This window comes from Nymphalis io, chromosome 10, assembly GCF_905147045.1.
Source record: "Nymphalis io chromosome 10, ilAglIoxx1.1, whole genome shotgun sequence".
NCBI lineage: Eukaryota > Metazoa > Arthropoda > Insecta > Lepidoptera > Nymphalidae > Nymphalis > Nymphalis io.
This window is the reverse complement of record NC_065897.1, coordinates 12,501,782-12,527,634: the sequence shown is the minus strand read 5'-3', so window position 1 is coordinate 12,527,634 and position 25,853 is coordinate 12,501,782. Positions and strand designations below refer to the sequence as shown.

Here is a 25,853-nt window from a genome sequence, read left to right as displayed (position 1 = left end):
AGTGTTTATTTTATTTTTTTGTAATTCTGTATATGAGTCTTGTTACTTGAATGAATAAATTATTATTATTATTATCAATGCAATAAATATTAATGGATGTTGGTATATCCGTTTGCGATTAATAGACTTCGACACCGATAGCCATGAAAGCTGACATATATACATATATTTTTCATTATACGTTATATAGTCACGGGCGTGTATATTTTTGTTAAGATTTTTAATCTGTTCACATTGTTGTAACTCTCTAGCTGGCGCTGTAGAACAACAATTTCTATACCGTTTAACCGATCGCCGTAACAATTTGTATATACATATACACAGGAAAGACGTCTGCCAGGCTCTACATTAGGTTTGAATAAATAAAAATTGCCACTAAACATTTTTAACACGAAATATTGGACACAGATGTACTCGAAATAACGCCATCTCGGTCCACAGACAGCGGTATTGTAAACACATTCATCCTTGACACTTAAAACAGTGACACATAGTTAAATTAGAAGAATAATATTGCTAAACGAGTAATATTTACGCAAACCAGCTCACGGACCTACAACCGATTCACGGTCAAGTAAAATAAATTAAATTAGCAAACTTAATTAGCGATGGGGCTTTGTGCAAGCCCGTCTGGATAAACACCACCCACTCAAATCACATTTTTGTGTTTCGATTTCAAGAATATATGGGCCAGTATAGCTTCGAGCACAAAAGACATAACATTTTAGTTCTCAAGTTTAGTGGCGCATTGACGATGTAAGGTATGGTTAATATTTCTTACACGAATAGAGGCGAATAAGTTAGAAAGCTATATCCTGTGTGAAAATCAACAAGTATTAACTTAAAACTCTTATTATCTATGTAAATCTTGTACATTACAATGCACCTCATTTAGTAATACATTATTAACATGAGCTTTTACTATTTGAATTTGAGTTTGTTTGGTTTTGACAATTCTTACATAAAATACACCGACAATAACGTGTTTTATATTATTTTTTTTATGTAATTTTATATCATTTATAATATTTATTGGAACATATTGTTCGGTATCGTCTGTATCATTAAAAATAAACATGAAATTTTACCTAAACACTACATGTAACAAAAAAAACAAGTTTATATTAGTTTTTGTAGTTGTAGTAGTAAAAATCTCAGACAAGAAGCTGCATAATACGTAAGAATAAATAAATTGAACATTACGTTCTCGCTTACAAATGACAGTTGACGAACATTCTAGAACCACGTAATAAAGCTAACCTTCGAAACCGTTCAAACGTGAACAACAAATTCAATAAACGCAAAGAACAATCAATAAATCCCAAATAGTACTTATGAGTTTATAAATGATTTGACTGTTAATATTAGTTTTAATATTTCATAGCACATTTGCATGTATCCTCGCGATGTAGAATTCACCGCACGTTATAGATATAGCCAAATACTTGCTTAGATTTATATCCGCTTCAGTTATGATCACTTGACTGATTGACTCTTTTCGTTTTTACTTTACATCTAATTAAAGTTACTGTTGACAAAATTCTCCGTTGCTCTAAACCATTCTAAATAAAATCAAAAATAAAATAAACACTTAAATGATTTAATTGAATCGAGATGGACTTACTACTGGAGTAAGAACGCGTGAATCTTAACTGACGATCGTGGGTTCAAATCCGGGCAAGCACCACTGAATTTTCATGTGCTTAGTTTGTGATTATAATTCATCACGTGCTTTACGGTGAAGGAAAACATCGTGAGGAAACCTGCATGTGTCTAATTTCACTGAAATTCTGCCACAAGTGTATTCAACCAACCCGCATTGGAGCAACGTGGTGGAATAAGCTCCAAACCTTCACCTCAAAAAGGGAGAGGAGGCCTTTAGCCCAGCAGTGGGTCATCCACAGGCTGTTACGGATTACGAAAACATTTAATTAAACGTTTAGGAATGAAGATTATTGAGACCCTACAACTTAGTAATTATTTTTTCATTACTGTCAATTATAAATGATTCAATTTATCAATTATGCACAATTCAATTCATATGTATTATCGTATCAACGGTCTCAAGAGTTTTTTGACCGTTTAAGTCGTGCGGTCACTTGCGATACTTCGTCAATAGACGACACACGTCGTTTATATTAAGCCGTCTGTACTGCGTTTGTATCACGACGGATGACGGGGCTCGTATTTAAAAATAATGCGCATTTATTATTTGCTGAACAAATACAGCGATAACAAAAAAAAACGATTTGGTACACAAATGACAAGTGGTTACTAAAAGATATATCATAGCTATGTTATTAATATAATTTGATTTTGAATTCAAAATCGGCAATTTCAAGGTAAAATTTGTAATTTTATAGTATTGTATCGTGAGGAAACGTGCATATAATAACCTGTCTAATTTCACTGAAGTTCTGCCACATGTGTATTCCACAAAACCGCATTGGAGCAGCGTGGTGGAATAAGCTCCATACCTTCTCCTCAAAAAAGGAAAGGAGGTCTTAGCACTGGGACATTAACAAGCTGTTACTTAACTTTTTTAGTTTTGTTAATCATCTTTGGGATATATTTAAATATGAACACGACTTACCAAGTAGTTCACAAAATAATACAAATAAAGATATATGTTTTTCATAAATAGAAGCATACATATCAGCTGAACTTTAAACACTTATAAACACCTTGTCTATTTACCTTTCTCTGGCCTCTACTGGTGACAAGGGGCTGATTCATTTGTCACTCAGAGGATCGTCAGATCATGATTACTTTTATTTGTATATATTTAATTTATGTAAATAAATCTTATAATTAAATAAAAATTTAAACTCAAATACGCACTTTATTCAATACAGAAGCATTACACTTGCTAATTGATTGACTAATAAGGTAAGAAATACCTTGCGAACTGATACGCATAAGCGAAAGAAACTTAACGGGAATATATTTTGGTCAACAATTATTGTTGTTTACAATTAACACAAAGGGCTGATACTAAAAGGGTCTTTTTTAACGTTGGAAAAACGCATTACTCGTTTCCCCCACGGGAACAGTGGGGGAAACGAGTAATGCGCCCCGAAATCGAAATAAAACCAGCGGTACCATTTCCGTCTTAACAAGGAGCGCCACGGGATCGCTTGCGCATGCTACCGTGACGCTCTGTGCTAAAATGGTCCTTAGCTTATCATATAATATTATTATAATGACGAACAAATGTTGTTTGTTTTTTGTTGCTCTTTTGTGTAATATTGTTGCTAGTATGTAGTAATATTAATATTATGCCGTTCTCGCGAAAAAATGTGGTTGATATTTTTTTGAATAATTGTTATTACAATAATGGTTGAATATAATTACGTATTTATATTTTATTTAAAGCTACCTGGAGGCAAACGCGTCCTTCCGAGGTGTGACATCATCTAAAAAGTCACTACTTAATTGCTGACGAATGTCTAATTCTAACGATTGCACACTGCGCAGTAGCCAGAAAGCGATTTAAACCTGACTGCGCAGTCAGTTTGCAGTTTTGATGTATGTCAAACGCATTTAAACTGCTTTAAAGCTGCAATTTTGCAGTTTTCGCGCAATTGTAATGTAGTGAGTGTAGTTACTGATAGTTTAAATAACCCTTAGCACACAAACGTTCCATAATTTTTGACTTGAAAACGTCTTTAAATTTGCTTCTATAGTAATAGATTTTCCCACAGTAAGCGATATAACTCAGAGCGGTCAATTTGCGGCGGGTTTTCACAGCATCCAATAAGAAGTCGTATAGTAGTATAATACATATACTTAAGAATCAAGATAAGTAATATCAATGTAACTTGCTAGACGAGATCCAGTTATAAGAAAACCCAATCAAACTGGTTTGATCTTATTTGTTTCGGCCACGGCGGCTAATCTCAAGAGAGAGATAAGCCAATAACGCAGGAGATATTATAGTGCACAAGTGTGTGCACAAACACAGGTGCACTCTCTATTCCGTAAGTCTCATAATCCGATTAGACGGCAATCCGACACTACCGGAAAGAATTCAGGCGCAAGACCAACGTCTTACTAGCTTTCCAGACTCCGGGCTACTGAGAATTTTCTGACAGAAAAACCCAATAACTTTTTATTGACCCGACCTGTGAATTGAACCCAGGACCTCCGGATCTGCGGCCTTACATCAAGCCATTGGACCAACGAGGTAGTCACTCGATTATCAAAATATATAACATTAATGAAGCCGAGATGGCCCTGTGGTAAGAACGCGTGAATCTTAACCGATGATCGTGGGTTCAAACCCGGGCAAGCACCACTGAATTTTCATGTGCTTAATTTGTGATTATAATTCATCTCGTGCTTTACGGTGAAGGAAAACATCGTGAGGAAACCTGCATGTGTCTAATTTCACTGAAATTATGCCACATGTGAATTCTACAAACCCGCATTGGAGCAGCGTGGTGGAATAAGCTCCAAACCTTCTCCTCAAAAACAGGAGAGGAGGCCTTTAGCCCAGCAGTGGGACATTCACAGGCTGTTACGGTTATAACATTAATATTAAGATCACAGCTTCGTGTGACATATTATAATGAGAGGTTTAGTATTTAGTGTAAACTAATTACCGAATTTTATAATATTGTTATCGAAGTCCTGACAAATTTATTTAAGGCCATTTTCGATAGAGTAGACAACTAAGCAGGATGATAAGATATAACAGCACAAGTGCTAAGCTATTGCCTTACATTCATAGATCAATAGGCAGGCGATCTGACATGTTAAACCAAAAGCTTTTACATTGGACTCCGAGTCACTGAGAAGCTCTTGGTATGTCGAACCTGGAACCACATGATGTACAACCCTTGTTACCGACTTTAGATATTTCATTGTTTTAATAAAGCGGAAATATACAATATTTTAATAAGTCACAAAACTGTATCCTACAAATATTTCCGTTTAAATTAAAATATTTATATTGATTATAATAATGAGTTGAGTAAAAGTCGAAAAACCAGCGATTCGTTTGCTAGATATCGAGCATGAAAGATGTGCTGGCAAATAAATAATTGTAATACAAAATTACTAATTGTCTTTATTTATAATTCAAAACCAAACGTCCTCTAAATAAGTACAGTAGTGAAAAATTAAGTATTGTACTGTTTTTGTGACTAAGCTAATAGTCCGTAACACTATAGACTAAAAAAAAAAAAAAAAAAAAGCCGAGATGGCCCTGTGGTAAGAACGCGTGAATCTTAACCGATGATCGTGGGTTCAAACCCGGGCAAGCACCACTGAATTTTCATGTGCTTAATTTGTGATTATAATTCATCTCGTGCTTTACGGTGAAGGAAAACATCGTGAGGAAACCTGCATGTGTCTAATTTCACTGAAATTCTGCCACATGTGAATTCTACCAACCCGCATTGGAGCAGCGTGGTGGAATAAGCTCCAAACCTTCTCCTCAAAAAGAGAAGAGGAGGCCTTTAGCCCAGCAGTGGGACATTCACAGGCTGTTACGGTACGGTACTATAGACTAACAACTTCGTCAACGTGATAGGCAGACAATTATTTATATTTCATAAACATCATTTAATATGATAAATTCCCGACAAGGAGCTATAATTATTAAACTATTCGTTCTGATAAATAAGTCTATAAGCGTCACATAACCGTAATAAAAATAAGTAAGCGGGTTTTTTATACATTTACATTTAATTATACATTTACATTAACAAATTATGCAATAACGCAAGACGCATATTACTCTCAATGTCAAATTGTGAAGCGTGAATGTTGCCACGCGTGTACATGTATATGTGTAAATAATAATCTATTTATATTTATATACATATAAATATATCTGACTGACAAATTAACTCACAGAAACTACTAGGGCCACCATGAAAATTTGCATATGGCTTCCTTTTACAAATCAGGTTAGTTTCAAACACGAAGGATTTTTAAACCGAAAACAAAGTGTTGCCAGCATTGACATCGACGCTCGGAAACTTCGCGCCAAAGTCCTAAAGACTAGTGTCTCTCTACTAGGAACTGTCATACGTTTGCCCGAGTCTATAATAGTTAGCTATTATAGTAATTAACTTTTCTATGCTCGATTATTCAAATATATGCCCGCATTGTGTCCAATGATAGTAACAACCACACGGTCCATCCGACATAAGAATTTTCTTAATGATGTATCTCGCCGCTAGATGGCGCTATACTGCATCTTCTATACCGTATACATAAAACATGAAGGGCAAAGTCTGCTAGTATATAAAACGGCACTAAGTTATGTATGAAGGTTAAGTGTGGGACTTGATAGTATCCCATCATAATTATACTTTATGGTTTTCAAGAGGACACTTGACATCTGGATATTAGAAGGTTATATGAATATCATTATTAAGAGAAATATCTGTTTCGCGCGGTTTCAACCTTAAACATTACTGTTCCGCGAGTGATATTTGATTTTTAAATTGCCTATTTATCTTCCTCAAGAATTCGGCTAACAAATGCAAACAGTGTTTTTAAATCCGACAATTAGTATAATGTAGAGTTCTAGTAGTAATGTAGAGTTATTATTTTTATTTGATTACTTATAGAAATCAGGACAATTATGTAGAAGCGTACTAATTTCTATTGTCGTATTTGGTTCAGGTACTTACTTACTTTATATATACTTACATTGTATACTTCAAATCAAACAACTGAATGATTACTGTGGTCTAAGTTAGTTTTACTTATAACTGTGTGATAATATATATATATATGTTTTAGTATAGGTAGGCGGGCGAGCATATATGCATTGGCATTGTAAAAAATGTTAACCATGGCTTACATCGCCAATGCACCAGCAACCTTGGGAACTAAGATAATATGTCCCTTGTGTCTGTAATTACACTGGCTCACTCGCCCTTCAAACAGGAACATAACAATACCAAGTACCACTGTTTTGCGGATTATCTGATGATTGGGTGGTACCTACCCAGACGAGATTGCACAAAACCCTACCACCAGTAGCAAATACCCTGTTCTAAATTAGCCTTTTTTTCATTTGTGTATAAATTTCATTGCTGGAACACATTTTTTGATAAACTTATATTAAATACCTTAGTATACAAAAACAGCTTCGTTTACGACGATAAGACCTAGCGTGCAGCTAACGATCGTACGTAACTGTTCCTTATAAGTCTTCATACAAGCCCTTCATACTCAGTAATTTTAGCGAGGTCGATAAGTAAATCTCGTATTTCAATTTAAGAACGGACCATTGGGTACTACAGTATCTTTATAGAAATTATATGGTAGCTTTACTAGACTAGATTTAGTAGATTTTAACTATTATTCCTTATTATTCATAAAATAATTAATTAATATGTATGTAAAAATCTAGAAGCTTGCCTATCTCCTATTAAGGAGAAATGTGAAACTTATTGTACACGCAGGTTTATTCGCGATCTTTTCCTTTAATGGCGAACTCTAGATGAATATTATTTTAATGAGCATACCGTATACACATGTTTAAGAAATAATCTAGCTTAGAAATTGTAAGTTCCTTATTTTAATGTATGTCCTAATTGAATTATGTTTGTGTAACTATATAAATAAATAAATATATTTTTTTTTATGTTCATAGGTCTACAAAACAAAACACAATCAAAAAATTCAAATGATTACATTTCTCTTGATGTAGAGACGACATGCGCTTTTGATTAAGTGCAAAAAAAAGCGTCTAGTCTGTGACAGCAACAAAGACCTAAGCTTATAAGTTTTTTTAATAGCTAAGCAATTAAAACTATCGAACAGTTTTTTTAAACTTTTTTTCAATGAGGCTATAGAACTGTCGGTAAAAGTAGCATAATTAAAACGAATACTATTATAAGAGAAACACATGCGGTATAAAGGCGAGTGGCTAAGTACATTTGTTGTAGAGGTAGGATATCAGGATATCTGACGAGTCAATAAGTCCATGAATTAGCTTGTATAGAAAGATGATATCATTTATTTTCCTTCGAGTGTAAAGTGAGCTTGCACTGTAAAAATTCAGTCTCTGTGTTTTTATCGGTGTAAGAAAGGTGATATAAAAATCTCTTTTGAACACATTCAAGTCTATTTATGTGAACCTGATAGCAAGGGCTCCACACTACACTGCAACACTCTAGGATATTTCGAACTAAAGTATTAAATAAAAGAATAGAAACACTCGGTTGTTTAAATATCTTTAACTGCCTATTAATAAATCCAGATAGTTTTGACGCTTTTTTATCATATTATCTAGATGTAGCCTAAACACAAAAAAAGAATATATAATTAATAAATACAATTATACACACAAATTAAGGTCATTAAAATTTAATCTTAGTTTGACATACACATGTTATATCCACTCCGCGAAATCGGCTCATAAAATTAATAATAATTTGACGAGCCGGTTGGCGTGGTTGGTAGATACTTGCCTTTCACGCCGAAGGTTGTGGGTTCGATTCCTACCCAGGACAGACATTTGTGTGCATGAACATGTCTGTTTGTCCTGAGTCTTGGTGTAATTATCTATATAAGTATATATTTACAAAAGAAAAAGTAGTATATGTAGTATATCAGTTGTCTGGTTTCCATAGCACAAGCTTTGTACAAGCTTAATTTGGGATCAGGTGGCCGTGTGTGAAAAATGTCCCAGGATATTATTATTATTAATTTCCCGCCACTTCAAGTCACTTGGTCACTTGGACAATTGAGGCACGATGTAGTACATGAACTACAAATTATTTAAATATATAAAAAATAGTTTTCGCAAGCTACTGCTCCTGCGTGTTAAGTTAGGTTTGGTACAAAATTATATATATTCTTCCTTGGAGTTCAAGCTTGCTTCGTACGATCATCAAAATCGGTTCAGTGGTTTCGCCGTGAGAGCGTAACATACAGACAGTTTCTATCACATTTATATCATTAGAATATATAATAGTACTACGACATTGATGCGTTGAAGATAGTCTTAAGTATTAAAACACAAGCCTTCAGCGACGAAGTACATTCCGCAGTGGTTAAAGGACCTGTAACTTATTTATTTGATCTTCCTTAGCGCATTGTTAGCAGTTTTCACGGTTGCATTACAAACACGCAATAAACATCTAACGGTAGCACATTTGTTACCTATGTTTATTTTGCCGTTATTTTTTTTTATAGAATAGGAAAGCGGACGAGCGTATAGGCCACCTGATGGTAAGTAGTCACCAACGCCCATAAACATTGGCATTGTAAGAAATGTTAACCATCTCTTACATCACCAATGCGCCACCAACCTTGGGAACTAAGATGTTATGTTCCTTGTGCCTGTAATTACACTGACTCACTCACCCTCCAAACCGGAACACAACAATACCAAGTACTGCTGTTTTGCGTAATGTGTATAATCATAACTATTATTATAAATTCGAAAGTGAGTTTGTTTGTTTGTTACACTTACACGTCTTAACTACTCAGCCGATCATAATCAAATTGCTTACGCGTCAGATTATAAGACATACGGTAACTAGCTTCTAAGGGTAGGTGCTACTTTAAACGGGGCGAAATGTTGTAAAAGTATAATTATTATGGTCAATATCGCATATCACTTTCCGACAGTTCACGACCGTTCTCTAAGGTGAGTTTCGAGTTTGACCTTGCAGAATAGCACTATAAATTTTAAAGGATTATCGTTATAAACTAAATACCACGCTGGCGAAACCGCGTAATAAATAAATGATATTGCAGACATGCAATTATATAGCATGCATATATAATTACATTCATAATAATACATAAGGTCACGGAGAACGGAATAAATTGTATTGAAAAATACTTTAATTAGTTCAATTACGTTTTTAACGCCATGCCTGACAGCCAGAGGTACTGGAAATGGTCTCTTTTCGCGAAAATGTCATGTCACAGAAGAAATTTTCCCCCCAGGAATTTGTGTCCCACATACTCCCCAACGTCATTAGGAGGGAAACGGGTAACAGCGTTTTTGAAGCGAGAAAATTACAATTAAATTTTAGAGCAGTGTTTGCTAACTGAAAACCGAGCAATATAAGTTCTACGTGTATGCAATTCAGAATATCATATTAAATCCTCCTGAAAAGATGATGTTTATAAAAGCCATTGGCGCTTAAACAATAGTACATTCAGACCATAATGGCTGCCTGTACAATGTTTGTTATGATATGTTTCGACACCATCATCGTTACCTCCCGTAAATGATATGAGCCTTGGTACCAATTTTCCAGACGAGCTAATTTCCCTACTCTCAGACATTGACAGAGTATAAGAGGTCCAATTATATTTATACCGAAAATGGAATTGGGTTCAAAGGGTAATTAAGGGTTACTTATGAGTTTTTGATTGGATCCCAATACTTGTATAGAACGAAATTATACCACCACCCTTATAAAAACATCAGATCTGAGAAACACTCACAGGCACAAATTATGTGTTTTTAATTCTGTAACAAGTATATTCTATGTTCAACGTGTGTATCTGTGTGTGTCTGTCGCACCAAGCTAATGGACTGGTTTTGAAGCGTTTTTTTTTTTGCTTCAAAAGTTATTGTTTTGTGATATCAATGTAAGGTGATATATATGTGAGGTTTTTAGATATAATTTTTTTTATTTATATTATTTAGGCATTTGAAAATCAAGTGTTTATTTCCTACTCGGCAAAATGATCATATCAAATTTCATTTCATTTCATTCCGATCGATGTAAAATTGCGGTCCCCGTCGCAACGACGTTTGTATTAAAATATTACTGTCTACTTATAATAAGGACAAACAAACATATTTGAAGTTTTACTTTTTACAGTTTTTTTTGAGTATTTTTTTTTACCTACCAATTCATTTTGCATAACGCCAATACTTCGGAATCGAGTATAAACTAAAATTATATTCATTTGTAAAAGCGGCAGATCAAGGTTCAATTACTCGCCCATAATTATATAATAATTGTCGATAATTGCAATATTCGTTGTATTTACTTATTACCTCGCAAAACACATCGTTAAATATGAATATATTAATTAATGTTTTCGATAAGAGTTTTCTCCCTAATTTTGTATACAAGTAAAATAATTTGTTTTTAATTGGGGATACAGGATAGGGTAGGATTCTATATACTCCTAACATAGAACATAATTTATTTTTAAATATGTATAATATTAACTATCGTCTAGCTGATACAGCCAAGAATGAGGGTACCTAATGAGTTAGCACTATTTCATTTCCATGGCTTGTATTGCACGTAAAGCCTTCTTCAGATTTCTCTCAAGTCGTTTTGCGGGTCTTATCGGCCTTGCCATCGGCCTATGAAAATGAAAGTCTTAAAATAGATAGCGCACCTGTGTTTGCGTAAACACTTGAGAACTTTAATGTCTCCTGCGCAGTTGACTAATAAAATGGGCGCATGGCCGTAATCGGTCAACAGGATATTATCGTCATACGCAAATGTTGTACCTTGTTGTAATTACAACGCACTGAGTAAAAATAAAAAAATCCTCTTTTTTCTACACACGGTCGTTTGTTCCAAAGATAGGCGACCTAATACATGTGTATATATGTAATATATACATAGGTAACAGCCGAATGATGAACATATCTAAATATATAATTTTAAATCAATACAAACCCAGACTCGGGGCAAAAGAAATCTCAACCCCGACGCAGAAGGTATCAGTTATTTATAATAATTAAGGATATTTGGAGTCTAACCTTGACAGAAATAATTTGGTGAATTACGCGGTATTATGCTAATACCGTCTTTTTTTAGACGTCGATATGGTTCCCCTTAAACAGTTCACGCGTAAAATGTTGTCTTATTGGCCGAATCAGAATCATAGATATTTAATTTGCCATTCCACATGGTCTAGTTTTAATTTTGATTTGTATATGAAGTCCTACATAACGAGATATTTTAATTATATTATAATAATCCTAACGAATATCATAAATAATGTCACTTTCGTGAGTTTGTTTGTTTAACTTTCACATCTTACCTACTCAACCGAATATTTTGTGTACACACAGGCAAAGGCGTCTCTAGCCCATATAGCGCCCGTGTGTAATCATTACCCTAGCGCCTTGTAGTAAGCGCGCGGTCAAAACGGAATAGGTGGAGTGCAGCGGCTAGAAAAGGACAAAGGGTAGATACCCTTAATTACAACCCCAAACCCCTAACAGGCGGACGAAGCAGCGGGGAGAAACTATTAATTAGAATAAACCCTTATAACGTCACTGTAATTTAAATGTCAGAAATAAGATAAATAGGAGAAGTAAGAAAAGTGATAGGTAACGTCATCAGAAACGAAATATAGCAATATTCTATGTCTTATAAAACACGATTTAAAACATTTAGAAACATGTTTCGTAAGATCGATTCACTGTTTTGCTGAAATTGTCATTTGCTTGCGTAATTTTTAGTTACTATAAATAAAAGTGAGTACATAATAAAAATAATAATACTGGTATGATTTAAATATAGCATTAATTAGTTTATATTTTCTTATTCATATTTCACATTTTTTTAACGGCATTTAGCTGGACTCACAAAACCAATTTCAGCGGGTGGTCCAGTGACGTCAGCGATGCCTACACCCACACGAAGAGCGCCGGCTGCATATACGCAACCGAGAATGCACCACAGGAATCCGCACCACAATATTGACATCTGCAAATCAATGACACGCTTTATAAGATTCGTTGACAAAAAATATATATTTTGTTTGATATAAAGTTGACTTTAATTAATATGTATGATAAAATATTTATGTCATAACGTTTTTTTTTATGTTATACGGTCACCACCACCCATAGACACTGGCTATGTAAGAAATAATACCCATTCCTAGCATCGCCATTTCGCTACCAACCTTGGAAACGAATATTTTATAAAACTAAAACTTATATGTTATATACTACAGCCACAAGGGACAGGACTTATAGTTATACTGGCTCACTCACCGTACAAACCAGATTGCAACAAAACTAAGTTTTTTTTTATAGAATAGGAAGGCGGACGAGCATATGGGCCACCTGATGGTAAGTGGTCACCAAACGCCCTTAGACATTGGCATTGTAAGAAATGTCAACCATCGCTTACATAGCCAATGCGCCACCAACCTTGGGAACTAAGATTTTATGTCCCTTGTGCCTGTAATTACACTGGCTCACTCATCCTTCAAACCGGAACACAACAATAACAAGTACTGCTATTAAGCAGTAGAATATCTGATGAGTGACGACTACTCATACGGGCACTAAGCCCTACCTACGTACAAAAACTCAACGCTTTTATTGTTATGATGTATTTCTTAATACATTATATTTTTATATACTATCTATGGTTCATATAGCCCACTTGATAAAACACGTGTATTCTAGCCGAAGATCGTGCTTTCTAATCTGAACAAGAACCCACACTTCTCGTGTTATTTATTTGTAATTAATTTCGTATTTCGGCGTTAAGAAAACTTGATAGTGAAATTCTGACACAGCTGTAGTGTTTTACAACTTACAGTGGGTTATCATAAGAGGCCAAACCGCCGGGATACGTTTAGTTTATCTTATTAGGGCCTCATTAATATTGATCCAAGGTTTTCTGATTTCTCTAGTTGGAATATTTAACTAATTTTTTATATATAAACGACAGTAAGGTTAATGTTCTATAAAATATATTTATTATATGACATCATACTAAAAAACTAAAATAATATATATACGGATTATGAAATCTTGTAACAGTTATATATTTTTGCAAAGCATCGAATATTCTATAGCAACGGATTCTTCGTTATTCCAAGGTTATGAATCTATGCCAAGTTCAGCAGTTATGATGAAATTTGTCCAAAATTTAGTAGAATGTCTGCGCCATACTCATTATTGCTCAATATTACTTTAAAAAAGTAATAAGTAATTAATTAAATATTTTATTATATACAGTAACAGTAACAGCCTGTAAATATCCCACTGCTGGGCTAAGGCCTCCTCTCCCTTTTTTGAGGAGAAGGTTTGGAGCTTATTCCACCACGCTGCTCCAGTGCGGGTTGGTAGAATACACATGTGGCAGAATTTCGATGAAATTAGACACATGCAGGTTTCCTCACGATGTTTTCCTTCACCGAAAAGCACGAGATGAATTATAAACAGAAATTAAGCACATGTAAATTCAGAGGTGCTTGCCCGGGTTTGAACCCACGTTCATCGGTTAAGATTCACGCGTTCTTACCACTGGGCCATCTCGACTTTTTTTTTATTATATATAGCAATATATTAATATATAGTTAAATTAACAATTCAATCACATTCCCGCAAGCGGAAGGATAGCAGTGTCATTATTTATATTAAAGTAGTTTTGTTTATATTATCAGATCGAATGTTAACGATAACATTGCGACACAGTGCTATTAAAAAACAACTGAATATATTTCATAGGGTAACAAAGTCAGATATACTTACACTGATAAAAAGTTCAGAGTACTTTTTTAAGCCTGACATTTCTTCGAACCTTTTAATCTTACTTTTTCTTAGCTTACGCATTTTTTATTGAAAACGTTTCTCTCCATGCACTCATTTAAAAACACTTAATTATCACTTAGGTATCATTCGAGCAAAATAATTTGAACGTTCTGTTATCGATATTTATAAAACATATTATGTAAATTGTCATGCAGCTGTGTCAACATTAAATACATACAATGAACAATAAAATCTACTTTTTTTTTTATTTTATTTATTTATTTTATTTATTTGGGAAACATACAGCATAATATAATACATAAAATTTAGTAACAAAATAAATTTCACTTAAGCCAACAAAGTTTCCACTTATACAAACAAACATGGAGTGAACCTAACGATAACAAGTTATTTAACAATTTATTAAGATATATGAATAAAGTATTAAAAATAATTTAAAACAGAAAAAAAAAAAAAAAACGATAAGTATATTACTGACAAATACAGTTTTTTAGAGCTTCTTTGAACTTAAATAAATTTTCGTTAAATATATCTATACTAGTGTAGCGTTTATTATGATTGTCACATGCTCTTACTAAAAAGCGATTTTTAGCATAGTTCGTTCTACACATTGGGACATAAAAGGTATGTTTTGAACGGGCAATGGAATGTGAGCACTTGATATAGATGTTGTTGACTAAGTACATTGAATCGACAAAATTATTTACAATTTTGTAAAGAAAAACCTGATCTTTGCATTCCCTGCGTTTCTCAAGCGACAAAATATTAAGCTTATTAATAGCATTGGACCCAAATTTACGCGTTAATCTTCTAATAAATTTATTCTGAACATTTTCGATAGCCATAACATACTTAGAGTATTGTGGATTCCAAACCGTTGAAGCGAATTCCAAATTAGATCTTACATACGAGTTATACAACACATTATATGTATTGATATGCTTAAAGTCTCTTCCCTGGCGAAATATGAAACCCATCATACTGTAAGCTTTTGCGATAATTTTATTCACATGCCTGTCAAATAATAAATTAGAATCTAGAAGCACTCCTAGGTCCCTAACCTCGGTTACCCTCTTAATTAAATGATTGGAAATTGTGTAATCAAATAAAATTGGATTTTTTTTTCTAGAAAATGTTATTACATTGCATTTTTCAAAGTTAAGATGTAGGCCATTAGATGAACAATATTGCACTAAAATATCCAAATCATATTGCAAGTTTGAGCAGTCATCACTTCTTTTTATGATTTTAAATAGTTTTGTATCATCGGCATATAGAAGTATGTCAGGATTTTGAAAATTTTTTAGTATATCATTAATGAAAATGTTAAACAATAGGGGACCGAGGTGAGAGCCCTGAGGAACCCCAGATGTTATGGGGACAAAACTAGAAATGTGTCCCTTGACAGCGACTGCTTGAGTTCTGTCACGGAGATACGACGTTATCCATCTTAGCAAATCGCCGTGTATACCAGTATATGCAAGTTTTTTAATTAATAGCGTATGTGGAATTTTATCAAATGCTTTTGAGTAATCGGTATACACAGTGTCAACCTGATGTCCTCTCTCCATGGCTGAAAGAACAACATCGAGAAACTCAACAAGATTAGACTCAACTGATCTTTTATTTACGAATCCATGTTGTTGGGTAATGAGCAGAGGTTTTATTAAAGGAAACAAAGTATCGTAAATAATCTTCTCAAATAATTTAGGTATGATAGATAACATTGATATTCCACGATAATTTTTGACAATATGCTTATCTCCATTTTTAAAAATGGGAACAACAAGCGATTTTTTCCAAACAGGTGGTAGTATGCCTGAATATATGGATTTGTTAAAGAGTAAATGTAAAGGGATTGATAAAGATTTACTGCATCGTTTTAAAAACATAGGATGTAATCCATCTGGGCCACTGCCTTTAGACGAGTCAAGTTTTGAGAGATATCTTTCAATGGTACGGCATGATACATTAATAGTACTAATTAAGGACTGACTACTATGCTTGTTTAAATAATCAACCTCGGGTTGATTCACTTCTACTTCAAAAACTGATTTAAAGTAGTTACTAAATAGATTTGAGATCGATGGGCCGTCGGAGCCAACCGTATTGTCATGAAACATGGTGTCAGGTATATTATTACTACCTTTCTTTGATTTTATAAATGACCAGAATTTCCGAGAACTGTGATGAATATTATCTTCAGCCCTAGCAATAAAGACATTATAACACTCTCTTTCCATCAATTTAGTTCTGTGTCGAAGGTCAGCAAATTTGTCATAGTCACTATTATGACCATAAATTTTCCATCGTTTATGCACTTGTAATTTCTTTTTAATCAATTTAATTAAAAACTTGCTAAACCATACAGGATATTTATTGATATCGTATACTGTTTTAGCTGGTACAAAGCGATCCACAATATTATTAACTATTAAATAAAACTTATCTACTGCGTTAATTATATCACATGTTTCGAATTGTTCCACCCAATCAATATTATTTAGCTCATTGTTAATTGCGTTGTAGTCAGCAACATGAAAGCGACGAACAATTCGAGGAGCATAACGTAAATTTGAATCATTCAACATAATATCCGTCAACACAGAGAGAGACGGATGATGAACGTCTTCAGGCAAAGATAATGGTGTTGTTCTATCGACCGAACAACTACAGTTAGACAGAACGAGATCCAATAGTCTATTATTACCATTAAAAATCCCATTATACTGACACCAGCCAGAGAAGCACATAAAAGCAAATAGTTGCATAATTAAATTATTTTCGGATGGGTTTTGGATAGCTAGCGTATTTTCAGAGTTATGTGACCACACAATATCTCCCATGTTGAAATCTCCTACAACAATATATTTATCAAAAGGGTTATTCAAATTTAAATCTGATAAGAACTCAAAAAATGTGGCTTCAGAATCGCTCTGGTGTTGATTTTGAGGGAAATAGCAACAGAAAAGTCGTAGTTTTTGTTTACTTAAACCCTGTCCGACCACTATATTAACAAAAGTTATATCAGCACCTGGAAGAGACATTGGTGTCCTAGAGTGTTGCATGTCGACATAGATGCCACGACGTACTGCTATAAGTGTACCACCACCCTTACTTACCCCTAGAAGTGCATAGTCACGATCATTCCGGTATACGTTATAGCGTGAATCGAAGAGTTCTTCATCAAAGATATTAGGAAGTAACCAGGTCTCGCTTAGACAAATTACGTCATAATTGGAATTTAACAAATTAAAATAGAACTGTAAAGTTTTAGTGCGCAATCCTCTAACATTTTGATAATAAATATTTAAGTACATAGTAATATATATTTTAAATTATAATTATTGTGAGTAATAATATTAAAGAGAAATAGCTTTTCAATGCACCTAGATGCCAGATAAGAATTAAAACATACCTTCAAGTCCATAAAACAATACAATATCAGCCTAATTTTCTTAATAAATATAATTAAAATATTAACGAAAACAAGTAAAAATATAAAACTACAAAAAATATTCTTAAAAAACTGAACAAAGTAACATACTTTAATATTATAAACCAACAAATTAATAACGCTTATAAAATTTTGTAATTTCCTTGCCTAGGAACCCTCTCTGTAATCTCATATATAAATTGTACTGGTTGTTGACCTACTAAGTTACTTAAGCCTTAAAAATACATACGACTGATATCAAAATAATTACTCAAACACGAGTACACTAGCAACTTATTAAATGACAGCACACTTTGGCGATGATGATGGCCTCCAGTCGTCTGGTATGTCGAATAAAGATTTCGATTTGAAATGCACTAACTTTAACTGGTTTATAACATGGGATCAACCGCCTTATTATATTTCTTGATGTTTTAATCAGCTGACAATCTAAGACATTTTTATGAGTATTTAATTTTTTTCAAAATCAATTTAGATTTGTCACCAAGCAAACGTACGTGACGAGACATATCCATACAACGAAATACGGAGCAATGACCTTCATCGACGCGCCTTAATCAAGAATAGGTAATTAATCAATTACTTTCCATTTGTCTATTGTTTTCATAATAATTTTCACGTTGTAAATGCTTATATATAAGTGTTTAATTCGCTACAAATGCATTTATAGTTAGTTGTTAAGGTAGGACTATTGTCGAGTAAACTAGTGACGCATCGGTACGTAAATCATGATTCAACTTGTGCTCAGACCACTGGCATTGAAAACCGACCTCTTCCTACAACGTGATCTGTTTGACACAGAATATTGTAGGAAAGTACAGTTGTTAGGCACGTCCAATTATTATGCGGAAGCCTTATAATTTATTTAGATTTAGTTATCGATCTCGAATGAAAACTTTATTAATTTTAATAAGTGCCTTTGTAACTTCACACGTTTGAGTTTAACCGGCATTAACACGCAACATTCGGTTAAGTTCCACACGCTCAAATCATTTTGCCAACACACACACACAGGTACACACAATAAAAACTGTCAAATTTAAAGAAGTTGTTGAATTTATATATTTTAAATAATGGAATATTTATCGTAAGCTAACCCATGTAAGTTTAATGTTTTTTAACTGCAATGATTCATTGTAATTAACTTTATTGTGACGACGAAGCTAACTAACCACGAAGGACATATCATAGTGTACAAGTGTGCGTATATATAAGCGCATTATCTATCCCCGCACTATCTGAATAGAGTTCAGTTCCAGGACAATGGTTTTACATGCTTTACGTAGCACTGGAGTGTACACACTGCTAACCAGATAACGTGGTACTGAGAAAGAGAAAACGCAAAATCATTTTATTTTTCAGAGCCGGACTTCGAACCCAGGACCTAGGTATCGCTGTTTAAGCTAGCCACGACACCATCGACGCCAACAATCTACATAATACGCAGAAAGTAACATAAAAATAACATTCGGAATGACCTATAACATTATCACATGTGATATTCATTTGGTTTTACAAACAAAACACATCGTAAGTGTCAGTAAAGTGTAAGTAATGAAACTATCGTAGTTTTTCAATATAATATATTTTTACAATAAATCTACTTAACTTATTAAAAATGATATCATATAAATATCAATATATAATTGTTCCAATATTATAATAAATCCTCCTTATATTGTTTATCCTCTTTATATTCCTGTATATTACATTCATAATTTCTATTTCTTGTTAATTGGGAACTTAACCTCATTAATGACATCAATTAGATTTGGTGACGATTGTTTACAAAGAACAATTAAAAAACAATCAATTAACGATAGCCTTAATTTATTGCTCTTCAAATGGCTGTAGATTAGATCATCGACATCAATTGTATACATAGTTATTTATTTACTTATTTTTTTTATATAGAATAGGAAGGCGGACACCAACGCCCATAGACATTGCCATTGTAAGAAATGTTAACCATCGCTTACATCACCAATGCGCCACCAACCTTGGGAACTGCGGTAGAATATCTGATGAGTGGGTACCTACCCAGACCAGATTGCACAAAGCTCTGCCAACAGTATATAATTGTATTAATTTATATAAAACAGACATATTTTTTTCAGAATAAATAAAGACTGAAAATGCAACGGACTCTGACTGTGAATACTGAACCCAAAACAACAAGAAATGTCGAAATCGGTTGATAAACAAAAAAAATCTCGAATACAATAATAATATGTATTTATATAATTATATAAACGAATCTCCTATTTAAAGTCGGTTAGAAACAAGATTTAATACATTAATATTTACGTTTAGAATTTAGGAAAAGTATGAATATGTTATGTATATAAAGCGTTACACTTGCTTATATATTTTCACAGAAATATTAAAATAATTATATCAGTAAACTTTAACATCATTTAGGAGATAAAAATGAATCCTAGATTAACCATATATTGACAATTAACAAAATAAACTTAGTAATCAGTGAGTAAGTCACCAGAAGTAAGGAAACCTCTCCTACTACAAGAGGATCTAGGACTATCAGTGTTCTCAGATTTATATCCTGAGATTTTTAAAAAGCATCAAAAATGCTAACCTTCCACGAACCGATTAACTATAGTTGACATATTTATTATCAATGTAATTACCTTTCACACGCAAAAAACGTTCCTTAATTTCATTGATTGTTCATCAGATGAATGAGTACATTGTAATAAATTTATTGAATGGTTATTGTATACTTATACTTGTAGTATTATATTTTAAGTACATCGCGGTTGGTACAAGACGACTTCAATGAAGGACGCGCTAAATTCAGCTGTTTTTTTATTGTATACTCATTATTAAAGCATTGACTTTAATTTATTATTTTTAATACTCACCTCTGAGTGGAATTAGATAATTCGACATTTGTTTGTCACGAGCCGTGAGCGATGCTGTTTAGTAAGAGCAAGGTTAAGGTCTACCTTTATTTAATACACTTAACTTTTAAGACTTAGTTACCATAAAAAAAATCAAATAAACAAAAAGACTACGAAAATTTGCCAAAAGTGTAGGTAATACAACCTTTTATGTTTTTTTTATTAACGTTTCCTGTCTAATACGTAGAAATCAATCAATTTATATGTGTAACGACAATACACTTTATAGCTGACATTTATCATAACAACATTAACCTTATTTTAATATGTTTCGTTTGAAAACTACTTATCGAAACTTAAGGAAAACCATGAGGAATTGAGAACTCGAAGGCAATGAACTTCAGGTCATTGCCGGAACAATATTTTCATTGAGCTAATTGTTGCAATTCCCCGCGCAATTGACAGACCACGATATCGTACTTAATAAAACATGCTTAACTTTATTTAATAAGTAAAACAAGTAAAGACTAAATATATCTTCGGACTTTAAATTTAATCATTTCAAATGGATTGAACGATGGCAAATGGCTGGAATTTATATTAAATAATTTTGTTTATAATAAAATTAGAATGTTTCAAAAAAACTGCATAGACAGACAGACAGACAGCACGGCGAAGAACACAGATTATTATTTATGTTTTAAAATTTCCCTCATTGCTTGCCTTATATAAGTACTTTGTAAGTTTGTATGTAGTTTTTTGCGAATATTTTCTTAAATGATTTAAATGTAAGCGTTTCCGAAGTCATTATAAATAAAGAAAAAGATATTTTTGGTTATTATTAGTTATCTTAAAGCGCTACAAAAAATCATTTTAACGTTGAATTCTTCAGAAATAATCTATTGATTATTTCTCAAGAATATATATAAGGGCTATTCTGTAAACCCCAAACTCGCCGCAGAAATCATGATTAAAGTATCAGAAAGTTATATGCGAAATTGACCATGATTTCTCCTCAAAAGGGAGAAGAGACCTTAGCCCAGCAGTGGGACATTAACAGGCTGTTACTGTATTATAAAATTTCAAGAATACACGCATCAAAATATTATATCACCATAAGTTGGCTGTCAACATTTTACGAGTGAGTAATGGAGTTCTTACAGAATAGGTGTGGTGTTCCTATGACTTGTGATCCGTTTAGTGTATACCTTCGTGTAATGTCAACCGAATATTCAAATGATATTGCACTTGTAATAAATGCAATGAGTTTCACAAGCACGGCTTACTCTATCATTATGGCGTAAAAGCTGCATAATTTTACGATTATCGACACAACGTATCTTAAGTGTCGACAATTTTATCTCCAGACAACAAAACATTTCAGTTTTCAACTTCATAATTATTTATACCAATGATCGATAAGACTGGTCATTCATCAATGTCAAAGATTTCGTTAATAATAGACAAGTATTACACTTGTTCATTGTTAAAAAATCTAACACCGGTTTGGAAAGAAACTCAGCGGATTTTTCAAACAATTTTTTTTTAGAAAGCAATTATTCATATTTCTTATTAAAACGTCTTTAAGCGATCTTGGCATTCTCAACATGTGTCTCATAAGAAGTACATACTTTCCTTTAAGATTTTTATGAAATTTTACAATTAAATAATTTTGAACGGTTTCTGGGATACTGTTGTAAAAGGGTATACATTTCCCAACGAAATATTTTTTAATAACTTGTGTAGTCGGGTAACTGGTTATGCTTGCTGGTACTTATAGTATTAACGTCACAATTTCTACAAAAATCTTTTATATTTTAAATATAAAACACACATACACACAAATTATCAAGTACCTATATATAACTTTTTGTCGTGGGTCGTAGCGTAGGATGTGGAAAGTTGCTGGTTTTTCGATCCGGTATATTTCTTTTATATTTAAGTGTAACAGATAATAAATTAATACCACCACTTCACAGGGTCATACTTTGTACAGTGCCTATATTTATATATTTTTAAATATACTTTAAGTTAATTTTTTTTTTAAAGTTAATTAGTTCGTATAGCGAATTAAGAATATTTATATACGGAGATAAAAGCATCACATATATACAGTAACAGCCTGTTAATGTCCCACTGCTGGGCTAAGGCCTCCTCTCCCTTTTGAGGAGAAGGTTTGGAGCTTTTTCCACCACGCTGCTCCAATGCGGGTTGGTGGAATACACATGTGGCAGAATTTCAATGAAATTAGACACATGCAGGTTTCCTCACGATGTTTTCCTTCACCGTTAAGCACGAGATGAATTATAAACACAAATTAAGCACATGAAAATTCAGTGGTGCTTGCCCGGGTTTGAACCCACGATCATCGGTTAAGATTCACGCGTTCTTACCACTAGGCCATCTCGGCTTAATATATAATGAAAGATAATTATACAATGCAATTGATATAATTGTAATAACTCCACTATATGAACTCTCAAAACCGACTGGTTTTTAGTAAACAAGTCTTAAAGGAGAGGTATTAAAATTAAGTACCGTAAAACGGGGTGAATAAATTAATATTCTTAATGAAATAGTACATTCAGAACAGAATCAGACAGAACAGAATTTTATTTAATCTGTAGCAATAAGTAAGTAATATTTGTTTAAAATTATCGGGGTCAAGAGCAAGGCCTTGACTTTTATTTCTTATGTAAGATAATTGCCAAGTTAAGTAGGTACCACGTTATAACACACATCTTGAATACCAAAGAGAATGCGTCACACTAAAATTCATAAATGTAAAAAAGAATCAATGAACCGTCAATAGCGGCACTATTTTCAAACTAATTATTAATCATGTTATTTATAATCCGTTATTTGACAAAACACAACTAAAGGGATAATAACTCCTCAGGAAAGAAAATTACAGTAATATTTCAATCTAGTCAAATTTAAAGGACCCGTCCAGAATTAGATGGCCATGTGTGAATAATGTCCCAGGATATTAGAATCGGCACCAAATAGATACCACAACCCCAAACAAAGATTTCAGAGTAAGTTTTCCAGTATTATTAAATATATTGTGGTAGAGCTTTGTGCAAACTCGTCTGGGTAGGTACCACCCACTCATCAGATATTCTACCGCAATACAGCAGTACTTGGTATTGTTGTGTTCCGGTTTGAAGGGTGAGTGAGCCAGTGTAATTACAGGCACAAGAGACATAACATCTTAGTTCCCAAGGTAGGGGGCGGTTTGGTGATGTAAGCGATGGTTAACATTTCTTACAATGCCAATGTCTATGGGCGTTGGTGACCACTTACCATCAGGTGGTGCGCCATCATGCTAGTCCGCCTTCCTATTCTATAAAAAAAATATTTCTCTAAAAGTCTAAACTATTAAAGATCAGTGACGTCATATTCTTCAAACACGTATAATAAGGCCAATGATACTATTTTTAATGTCAATGAGTTTACAGACAGACTTTACATACGATCTGAATAAATATAATCCATAATAATAATAAAAATAATCTTATTTGATCAAATTGATATTTGTTTGAATTTTGTTTATTCACCACCGCCCCTATACAAATGTTTAGTGCTGAACTGTAAGAAATATTAAACAATCCTTACATTGCCCACGGGCCACCAATCTTGGGAACCAAGATTTTCTAGCCCCTTGCGAAGTTGCGCCTGTAATTATACTGGTTCACTCACCCTTCAAACAGGAACACAATACTTGGTATTGCTCTTTGGCGGAAGAGTATCAGATAAATATATGGTACCTACATAGACGGGCTTGCACAATCTCGTACGACAAAATTAAACAATTATTTTCTATCTACAACGTCATACTAAATGTGTAGCGTTTAAAATGATCGTATATCTTTAAAACTCGTTGTTTGTAATAACCATCAATTCAGTACCATTGTTTAGTGAACATGATTGTGCAAGGTATGCCAACAAGTAATGTACCACCACTTTTGTTAATCAGATAGTACCAACATATTAGGCATTACTAATTTAACATTACACATTGTGATCAAAATATATTTTATTCAATAAATCGACGAGAATGCCAATTATATATTTCTCAAATGAAATTCATCGTTATAAGTATCCTGTTAACCTGTAACCTGTACGGAAATCAAAGGACACCGTTTTGAACAATTGTATATTCATGTATTTTTGTTTACTTTAAAAATTTTTTTTAATGTATCAATTCTCAAAATTAGATAAATAGAATATGGAATTAATACCATGTTATTTTAAATTTTTTTTATTATAATTTTGGTGTAATAATATCATCGAGTACGACGATACGAACTTGTGATAAAATGTATACGGCTTTGACCATGTAAAATCTTTCTTTTAAATTGCCTTAACAATTTATTGAATACATTTTAAGTAACCAAATAGAAAATATTTAGCAATGGTCAACTCTTTTATTGCATTATAATAAACTAGTTTCCACTCGCGGCTTCCCCCACGCAAGGGACCAGTGTTGGTACCATATGTCTTTTCTGTACCCCTGAGAACGTGTATGTAAAATTTCATGATGATCGGTTAATCAAGCCGTGAAAGCGTTACGCACAAACAAATAAACAAACTTACTTAAGAATTTTATTTATAATTTTATTTATAATATTAGTAAGGATTTTTAATTTATAACTCTGTCCAACAAATTTACCGTTTCTAATTTTATAATTATCATAACTCATATAGTTTAAATGTTAATAACCAACAGATTTATTTATTGTTTAAGACATGACCACAATCTTGCTTATCAACCATTCAAAAGTAACTACTATGTACTTGTTTGCGTCTAAAATCGTAAATTGTATGTAATGCTTCACTGAACTGAATAGCATTTAATCTTTGTCTAATACTACAGGAATTAAAAAGTTTAATATTCAGTAAATCATAATTTTACAGTTTATACTATAAAGTTTACAACGTAACTTTTTTAAACTTTGTAATTAGATTTAATGATGTGACAAAAGAACCTTATAAAGACTTGAGTACAAAAACGTATACCCATATATAACCATACGTAGAGACAACCATT

General features: G+C 33.1%; 1 protein-coding gene across 2 annotated transcripts in view; it reads right to left on the bottom strand.

The window, feature by feature from the left end:
• Positions 1–25,853, bottom strand: part of LOC126771447 (neutral ceramidase) — a 40,105-nt gene that overhangs the window by 12,614 nt on the left and 1,638 nt on the right. For both annotated transcript variants that reach the window (XM_050491332.1, XM_050491333.1), the window contains exon 2: positions 12,555–12,674. In XM_050491332.1, coding sequence (XP_050347289.1) covers positions 12,555–12,674 — 120 coding nt within the window. The remainder of the gene's footprint in view (positions 1–12,554; positions 12,675–25,853) is intronic.